General features: G+C 44.9%; 1 protein-coding gene across 2 annotated transcripts in view; it reads left to right on the top strand.

The window, feature by feature from the left end:
• The first annotated feature begins 596 nt into the window (after window positions 1–596).
• EXPH5 (exophilin 5) overlaps window positions 597–10159 on the top strand; it is a 38878-nt gene continuing 29315 nt past the window's right edge. Inside the window, exon 1 of one of the 2 annotated variants that reach the window (XM_054051374.1) lies at window positions 597–869. In XM_054051374.1, coding sequence (XP_053907349.1) covers window positions 751–869 — 119 coding nt within the window. In that variant the 5' untranslated portion in view covers window positions 597–750. Of the gene's footprint in view, window positions 870–5502; window positions 5636–10159 lie in introns of those variants that run through there. The other variant, XM_054051384.1, reaches the window with a different exon arrangement.

Raw genomic sequence — 10159 nt, 5'->3', positions numbered from 1 at the left:
TTCTATGATTCTCCCCCTCTACTCTGCTCTTGTGAGACCCCACCTGGAGTACTGTGTCCAGTTCTGGAATCCTCAACATAAGGAGGATATGGAGCTGTTGGAACTGGTCCAGAGGAGGGCTACAAAGATGACCTGAGGGCAGGAGCACCTCCCATCCGAGGACAGGCTGAGAGAGTTGGGGTTGTTCAGCCTGGAGAAGAAAAGGTTCAAGGAGATCTTAGAGTGACCTTCCAGTACCTGAAGGGGGCTACAAGAAAGCTGGGGAGGGACTTTTGACAAGGGTATGGAGTGACAGAATGAGAGGGAATGGCTTTTAATCGGAAAGGGGGAAATTTGGATTAGACATAAGGAGGAAATGCTTCACGCTGAGGGTAGTGAGGCACTGGCACAGGTTGTCCAGGGAAGCTGTGGCTGCCCCATCCCTGGAGGTGTTCAAGTCCAGGTTGGATGGGACTTTGAGCAGCCTGGTCTGGTGGGAGGTGTCCCTGCCCATGGCAGGGTGGGTGGAACTGGATGATATTAAGCTCCCTTCCACCCCGAACCATTCCTAGGCGCCGTGCCCGGGCTCCCCGCCCCAGTGGGTGTCTCCCAGCGGCCGGGCAGGGCGGTGGCTCCGCAGGAGGAAGGCTGTCCCGTGGGGCCGAGGTGGCGGCTGCTGCCGGGCTCGGCCATGCGGGCGCCGCTCGGGGCTCCGCGGGGCTCAGCGTTACCCGCTTCCCTCCCTCCGCCGCCCCGGCAAGAACCAAAGCCATGACCGCAGCGCCTCGGGGGCCAGATCTCAGTTTTTTGAACGAGGAGGAAGCCAAAGCGATTTTCCAGGTGCTGCAGAGAGACTCGGAGCTCCGGCGGGCTGAGAAGGACAGAGTCAGGTACTCCGATTAACGCCCTCCCCATGGCATCCCACGGCTCCTCGTTGTTTCCCGTGGCTCCCCATCGCTCCCCATCTCTCTCATTGTTTCCCGTCGTTTCTCATCGCTCCCCGTCGCTCCCCATCGTTTCCTATCGCTTCCAATCGCTCCCCATCTCTCCCACTGTTTCCCGTTGCTCCTCGTTGCTCCATGTTTAGCGATTGTTAGGAATGCTTGGACTCGATGATCCAGTTGGTCCTTTCCAACCTAGTGATTCTATCTATGATTCTACATCGCTCCCAATCTCTCTCATCGTTTCCCATCGCTCCCCATCACTTCCCATTTGCACCCCACTGTATCTCATCGCTCCCTGTTGCTTCCCATCGTTTGCCCATCGCTCCCCATCACTTCCCATTTGCACCCCACTGCATCTCATCGCTCCCTGTTGGTTCCCATCGTTTGACACGTTTTCCGATCGCTCCCCATCACTCCCTATCGCTCTTCATCGCTCCCTGTCACTCCCCATCACTTCCCATCGCTCCCCATCACTTCTCATCGCTCCCCTTCACTTCCCATCGCTCCCCATCACTTCTTATCGCTCCCCACCCCTTTCCATCACTTCCCATCGCTTCCCACGGTTTCCTATCGCTTCCCACCGTACCCGCGCGGGGCATCGGAGGGACGGAGGGGCCGGAACTGCAGAGAAGAGCAGGGACAGGGGCGGGGAAGGGTCTGCGCCTGCCCCCCCCCAGCCCCGGAGCTGCCGTATCGGGGCGTTTGGGAGACGCATGTTGGGACAGAGGCGCCTCTGAGTCACGGCTGCTGCTCCCCGCTGGTCCTCTCCTGCCCCGCGGAGGAAGAGGAGGAAAGGCTGCTTCTGCCGCTCCCCGTGTCACTGGCGGGGGGGTAGGAGCGGAGCGCTGGGATTCTGGGGGGCAGCGACACAGTGGGGTTTGAAGGACCTGGCAGGAAAACGTGGCACAGCTCTCAGGCAGATCTCGGAGTCGATCTGGGCAGCTGTTGGAAAACAAGGCTCTTACAAGTTACTTCACTGAATTCCCTCTGCATTCAAGGACAGAAGTCACAACATCTTATATGACCGATGTGAAGAAACAGAACAGTCTCGACCTTGTTTCTAGCTCCTGTCTCCCCTGGGTGCAATCACCAAAGCTATTTGTGTTGGTAATGAAAGCAAAAGTCAAGGAACTAATAAGGAATTATGCTGGAAAATGAGCTGTTTGTTAGGAAAGGTTATAATTTCTTCCTCCAGATGAGACTTGAGGTGCCTTGTGGGCAGTGTGCAAGTGGAAGGCAGCGTCCGCTCAGATTCACAAGTGGGCATGTTACTTTTCACAACTATAATGCTTTCCTGCAAGAAGAAATCTTACTGAGTAACAATTCAGTCAAGTGGATTTTATGATGGGCACGGTTAAACATTATGTGTCAACACTTGTGTCAGTTTCCTGCAGCATGTGAACCCAGACTGCGTTAAGTTTGGGGATTTATTTCTTCCGTAATTTGGCATTACCTTTCTTTCTTTGATTAATTTCTTTGATTAATTTGTTCCATGTGACCCATTATAACCAAGAAAAGGAGGAATGATTTGCTGGATGTGGAGAATTACGTGGCTGGATAGTTTTAAGTTTAAAACTGCATGAGACTTTAAAACCGGATTAAATGCAGTGAGGCTTTCAGTGCTGTAGAGACACTTGAACTCAAGGCTTTCACCTGCCACGAGATTTCTGTTTGTTCCTCCATCTGTGTACTTGTGACTTTGTTGAGAGACAAAGTGGTCTCTCTTTATGCAAAAGCTAACAAAATAAACATAGTATAAGAGGGCATTTCTGGTGATGCTTTACTGAGGTGGAGTCCACTTTAAATCTCAGTTGAAGAGGCATTCAGAAGTTGAGCAGACGATAGATGAAGTGTTTATGATCAAGGCACCATACTGAAATCTAGGTTAAACTCCTGGATCCGTCAAAGGCTTTGTACGTGTCCTTGGGCAAGTTTCTTAATCTCTCCTGGGCCTAATAAAAACACTTTCTTTCTCACTCCACTTGTCTACCTGGTCTCATTTAGACTGTAAACTCTTCAGGCCAGGGGACTCCCGTCAGGAACAGACAGGTTCCAGTCTGTGTGGTGTTGCCCTGTGCTACTGTAATCTAAGTAATAACAGTGATCACCCTGGAGGATGAAGTCCTGTAGTTCCTACATAACCACGGGGAGCTTCAGAGGTTCTAAACAAAATTGAATTTCCTCCTTCTGGTCTTATATACCTGCCACTTTGGCTCTGTGTCATTCTTATTATGATTATTTTGATAATTAACTTTGTACACAGTTTCTCAGTTCGAAAGTTTTAAAATAACGCCTAAGCACTGTGGCAGACCACTCCTGGGATGCTTTCAAAGTGTGATTTTGAAGCTATTTCATTTATGCCATCAGTGAAATCAGGCGTACAGGAGATCCTGTGAAATATAAGGAACAGCTCCATCAATATTACTTTTTCACATGAAGACACTGAAGTGAATTGTCCCTCAAACTTCTCTTGATCATGGTTTTGGAAAAAAATAGTTGGAGCTGGGCAGGGCCAGGGAGCAAGTGAATAATAACCAGTGGGCTCACTGGTCAAGTTTGTTCAGTGACCATCTTTGTTTGCAATGTAGCATGTCCTTATATAAATCAACCAGGACTGGATTGACAGAGGGAATGAAGTGTTTGCTGGCAGACCACAAGTCATGTTCTAATGACTGCACTCATCTGTTTGATGTTGTATGAGCAAGCACATAGCTGTCTGCAAATCTCTTAAAAGATCAATGAAAAATTGAAATCCATTCCCAGATACAACTCTGGAATCAAAAAAGCAGGAACAGGCTTTTCTATTTTTTTTTCGAGCTGCATTTTTTATATAAGCAAATGTTAATACCTATTAGATTTGAAAGATTAAATCAATAAAAAAAGATCAAAAGATCTATCCTGACATCCTGCATGACTTATCTTGTCTAGCAAATGACAGTCGTGGTTCAAGGGAGTTGATTTTCATATAAACACAAATGTATTGCAGTATAGCATGAAATACTGACAGATTCCTTCTTGTGTGCATTGAGCTTTCAGCTATCTAACCGTGAGGTCATCAGACAAATACAGAATTTTTTTTGTTCTTACTGCTTACATACACTGGAAACTTGATAGAACCACTGGACCTCTCTTCACCTAGACAGCCCACGTCCTCATGAACTTAAACACAATTGAGGACATTCTTTGGTGAAAGGCTAGTTACTTTATATAGCCCCTCTCTACCTCCTTTTCTCTAGATTTTGTGTGAAGTGGGAATGTGTGACCTTTTTGGACACTTAGGCACATCTGTGTGCCTGGCTTGGAAGACCTCTCAAATTTTGCTTTTCCTTTTGCGCAGACATGAAATGTATGACCTGTTGGACCTTTATTTGTCCTTCTTACTGACAGGGAACTGAGGTCCTGGTGTGCCCTGAGCTGTAGAGTCCCAGGACTGCACTTTTTTGGCTGTTACTCCTTTCTAGGCCCTCTCGTGGCTCCTCTTAGCAGTACCTTTGACTACCAACAGCAAACCAACCTGTACCTGACTCGTTCTCTCATGAAACACGTTCACAGAAGCAACGACAGTCAGCTTTCATGTAACTCACATGACTTTTCACAGCCATATACTCTGAAAATAATGTAGAAACTTAACAGTAATCACGCATTTAATAATTTATAAGAAAAAATACACATCAGTTTTGGACTTGGGTAACACCCAGCTTCAGTATTCTTTGTTGTTCATCACATTCAGTCTCAATCATAATACCAACTTGGAGAAAACCACATTTATCCTAAGTGTTGGCATGGGAGAAAAAATGGAATATAGGGCCTGTATATCAGTATACATGCGTTATTTCATAATAGTAATTGCAATATTAAGATGAAAGTCCAACTTGGTCACTAAATGCTATTTTAGTAAGCCTGGTTAATGAAACTGATGATTTTGCAGATGCTTGTGGAAGCAGGTTCCTTCTCCCAAGTATTTCAACTACAGTTAGATGTCCAGGAGGAGACAGGCAGGAATCCAGAGTGTTCAGAGGACAATATCATGTTCAGATGGCTCTCTAACAATTCAGTTGCCGTAAGGACACAGTGAATGTTTGCTGTGGGTACAGGTATTAACACCACGGGTCAGCTTCCCTTATGTCTGGAAATCATGACATGAAAACATTCCAGGTCTTATTCAACTTCTAGTTTCAGGGCTTCAGGGTGCTTCTGGCTCATTTTCTTAAGCTTTCTTTGGCAGCTGCTGGGGACAGAAATTTTAAAAATGAATTGTTGGCTGATGTTTACGTGCAGAGCCCCCGGGTCTCAGAGGCTTAACAAACCTGTAGGTGCTTCTCTTCACTCCTTTCTCCAAGAAGCCAGTGGGCAGGGTGGCAAGTGGGGCTGGCTGGGCTGCTTCCAGTCTCCTCAGGACAGCACTTCAGAGCCTGACAGGTAGCAGAGAGATTGGTAGCCTCTGTAGGAAGGCTGGCGCTAGGAACAGGGCATAAGGCTATGGGATACAGAGGTGGAGCTACTGCCTTTTATCTCCAAGGCAGCTCCTCCCTCTGCAGAGTGCCCAAGCAGGTGTCCTTCCAGTCAGCTTTGGGGTTCTGATGCTTCAGACTGTCTCATTGCTGGGTGTAGAGATGCACCTCCACTGCTGAAACAGCACCAGGGTTCAGGAAAAACAGCTGAGATGAGAGAAGCCTGGAGACATGGATCCAGCTACGTAAAAGAGGCAGCAGGTAGGGGGGCTCTGGCATGGGGAGAAGTAGCTGGTACATTTGCAGGTTGTTGAAAAAACATTTGGGGGATAAAGCAGAAGAGCTATGGATAAACAGAGAATGTATTTAAAAGGGCTGAAGAGCTCTGAATTCTTTAATTAATAACTTTTATTTAGGAGATTTGTCTGTTTTATATAATGCGCCTATTGTGACTACATACAATAGCCTTGTGCTGGTTTAGTTTCTTAATCCTTGAGAATGAATGAGATATTGTTGTCTTCACTTTCAAATGAGACACTGAAAAGTACCTGAGAGACTGAGCCACTGAACAGTGAAATGGACCTACCGCCCCGAATAGCAGTCTGCCTGGTAGATCGTGTTTCAAGCAGTAACTATAACTGTATTGTGTAAGGAATTTTTTCTTGTTTCTACTGAAAAAGAATGAAAGAATGAAAAAAATTAATTACGAGCACTAGAACATATCATAGGCATCAGCCACTGTCTATAAATGGGAACTGTAAAAAAAAAAAAAAAAGAGGAAAGGAAAATAAAGCTTTTGAGAGAGAAGAACAGTTATTCTCTTTGCTTTAATTTGTTTTGCTTATTTCCAGGTTGGTTTATGCTTTTTGGCAGCAAAACAGAGGGTTGTTTTTTTTTAATTTATCCTCAAATCTAAAGATTAAAAGCAAAAGAAATTTGGTGGTCTGCACCACTCGCTGTTCCTCTCTTGATGACCCATTAACAACACGTGATTCTTGTGGGAATGATGAGTCCCCTCCTTACTTTGTTCTAGACAGTCTCTACAATAAATCATTTTGACATAGATACTTGTTACAGGAATGCTGCTGTTCTTATTACCTTATGGCAGATCATTTACCAAGTTCATCATTTGCTGCAAGTAATTACTTACTGTATTCTCTTTACTGACATTTGCTCTCGGGGATCTGGCAATAGAAAGTGGGGGTAAAATGCTGTGTGAAGAATGTGTTTTTTCCTGTTTTTCTATATTCATAACCTTGAAAGGCATTTGTTGTAGAGTTGCAGAAGCAGCCTTTTGGTGCTTCAATTCATTTGTTTTGCTTATGGTTTGAGTGGTCTAACATTGCAGCCTTTGTTCTGGCTAATTTGCAGAAGCGGTCCTGTTGACCCTCTTACAGCCTCTTGGAGACTTAAGAGTAACTTCTTTGTTACCAATCTAGAGATCGAGATTAGGGGCCCAACTCCTTATAATGACAAAGAATTTTCAGCATCAGCCTCGAAATACCCGTAAGCTGCATGGGTGAGGAGAGCCAGCAGGATACCAGGACAGCACCACTGGGGTATATTGTTGTTCCAGTGGAGCTCCCTCCCTGAACAAAGTATTAATAAAGAAATTCTTTCATAAGAGATACTCCACCCGAGATGTTTCAGAGACCAAATGTTCTATTGTCTTGTTTGTGGAGGAGTTATTATTATTATTTACTACTGATACTGTGCCGCCGGCATCTTCAGTGGTTTGTAAACACTTATGAAAACAGGTCCTTGAAGCCCTCAAGCGCTAATACGCTAAACAAGTGTGAGTAGAAGCAAAAATGGCACAGAAGACTGTAATTTTAAAACCTTTACTCCATTTGGTAAACAATTACTGTGATAATCCCACTTCGGGACTCCCTTTGTTCGACTTGCGGTGTTATAACCAAAGATGAAATTAGTTGAATTGCATATAAAGTTTTTTCTTCCTCACTGTTTTTTTGAATAATCTTATCTTGTGGTGGGGCCTGGAGTCAAGGACTGGGGCTTGACGTGAGCCAAGCTTGACTGGGGCTGAGGAGGAGAAGGTGGTAACAGCCAATGCAGATTGGGTGCAGCCTGTGACATTTTTTGTTTCGTTTTTAGCCCTGTAACTAAAATGAAGTTTGTGGAGTTGCTCCAGTTTTACATCTACAGGGCAGAGTCTGGACTCCTGCCGGCTTTTCTGTCTTATCTTTTCATCATAAACTAATTTCAGTGTTAATGGAGGGTCAATCCTTTCCTCCAAAGCTTTGTGCTTCTTTCTGAAAGCAGGGCATTTCCTACAGCATCTGTGGGGCAGAAGGAGACCCAGGAGCACCTTTGTGGTGCGTTACATTTGGAAGAGCCTGTCTGCTAGTGCACTGAATGTATTTCTTCTCTCTTCACATTACTGGGATCACAGGGACTCCCCATCATCATGGTGATGATACAGGGCCAAGGTCAAGCCATGAAGTCACATCACAGTCATGCTTAATGATAGTGACCAGGGTTAACCATGATCCCATGATGGCCAGGCAGGCCAGGGGTGGGGTGGCCAGGCTGAAGATAGGTTGAGATGGCAGCTCTGAGGTCAAAACCCAGATTAGTGGGGCAGTGGGTGTGCAGAAGCACAGCTGAGACACATCTCATGCTGTAGCCCCAGTGGGACAGCCTCCGTTTAAAAGCAGGCCCTAGGGGAAGGAGGAGCAGCCCTTGCTGAGGTTTCTGGCTCCCTTCATGACAACTTTCTCTAAGGCCACCAGCTCTTCTCTTTCCAAGCTGGCCCTGGGCCCTGGCAGCCTAACCCGCAGAAGCAGGAAGGACACGCTCAGGGCATTTATGCCCATCCTCATTCAAAACAGACCTTGTGTCAGGGCTCAAAATAATAGTTTGCATTTTCATGTGACGAAATACTGTAAAAATGAAAATCATAATGATTATTATCTAGCCCACTTTCTGATGTCACTGGAGCTGCCAAAAAAGAAGATATTGTTGAAACTGAATAGATTTAAGCCAAGGCTTAATGTTAAGCCCACGGGTATACATTTTCTAAGTACAAGCTTAATGGTAAAAGTAGAATTTATTGGGCTTTATCTATGTAGATAAATTGACTAGACTTCAAGAATAAATAGGTCAGAGACAGCGGCACAAGCCAGCATTAGCTACTGAGTAGACAGTCAATATGGGGAGTTATTCTGGAACAGCTAATGCACAACAGTCCAATTTTGTTAGTTTTTCTATGGAGTTGTGACCCAGTTAAGGACTTGTGCATCTTGTAGGAAGTCTGCGCTTCCCAGGTTTGACCTTTCTGATAGTATTGTTCTCAGCTCCCTCTTGTCTCCACCACAATTCAAGAGCAGAAGTTAAAATAATAATTTACATTACTGGGAGATGGAAATGGCCATCAGGTGGAAGAACACAGCCTCCCATGCTGAGCAAACAAAGAGCCATGAAGGTGCATGGAGAATTGAAATGTTGAAAACATCAGCAAAGTATGGTCACACTTACTTTACCTCAGCTTTCTTGTATGTCTATTAAAAGTTGTTTGTAATGCCAGTGGCATGTGTGGTATAATCACTGGGCCTCTGTAAGGTAATGAGAGTGAAGTGTAAGACGTGCTGCCTTTCATTGCTGTAAGGGGAAGAAAGGCTATCAGTTTGCAGTGAGCAGCCTTGAAGGGACCCCAGCAATGTTTTCAGGTGCTGACAGCTTCTACAGACTCTCTGTGGCCCAGCACCTTCAAGCCCACACACATATTTCAGAAATATTAAATTGGTTATGGCAGGAAGTCAAAAATAAGAGTGTTGCGTGGGAACATGTCTGATTGATGCTTAGTGGCTGAATATCTCCTCCGGTACTGGCACAGCTGTGCTTCAGTGGTACGTTTGTGCCTTGTAATCCTGTCAGCATTATGCTTTCCATGGTGGAGCCCAAGGTGCTGGAGTTTTGCTGGATTTGGTACCTGAAGTACTTCAGATTCTTGGATCTGCCTCGAAGTGCAGCACTTGAACCTCTTGTAGATGTGGCTCTTGGAGACCTGGCTAAAGGCTGAGAGCAAGGCTTGCTGGGCTGGATGTCAAGATTTCAGCTGACATTACCTAGTTTGTATCAGACACTGTTTTGACAGCATTTGAAAACCGTTGCATGCATCCATCTCCTTTTCTTCTTCAAAATTTAGGTTCTGTCAGTGTTTTATGTATCCTGAATTTAATCATCCTTTAAAATCTTTTTGCTCTCTGAATCTAGTGTTCAAATCAAGTGGAGCTTAGTCCAATAGAGTTTTGAGCTTTGGGCACAGAGACTCTACTTTCTTCTGTGTTCCACAACTTCGACACAGGACTTGTGTAGACTAAGGACTGACCTCAGTTCGGTCCTTCCTGTACTTCTTTTAAATTGAAAAATTATTAATGAAGCTGACAGCCTGAAAAGTATCATAACTTACAGGTTTCTTGTGAGAAATGCATTAAAGCAAGTAGGGAAAAATTGGGAATTTTTTCTGAGGATTTGTGCATCTAAGTGCTCACATGAAATGTATTTCTAATCTTTCCCTGCAGTTAGATTATTATGTTAACACTGCTAAATGTAATAAGCTGTATTTAAATGCCTGCATTTTAAACTCCTACCAGAAACTGTGCTCTTTTTATCACTCTTACCTCAAAAATGAATAGGTAGATGTACTGGTACCATACTGTCACTACGCACGTCAAAGCCACAAAACAAAAGCTAAGAGTAAATGATTAAAAGTGCAGTCTGTTTGCACTTTATTGGCTATAAATAACATATGGTTTAATTTGT

The sequence above is a fragment of the Cuculus canorus genome, chromosome 1 (genome assembly GCF_017976375.1).
Source record: "Cuculus canorus isolate bCucCan1 chromosome 1, bCucCan1.pri, whole genome shotgun sequence".
Classification (NCBI taxonomy): domain Eukaryota; kingdom Metazoa; phylum Chordata; class Aves; order Cuculiformes; family Cuculidae; genus Cuculus; species Cuculus canorus.
The sequence above is the reverse complement of the archived record's forward strand: the minus strand, read 5'-3'. Positions and strand labels throughout refer to the sequence as shown.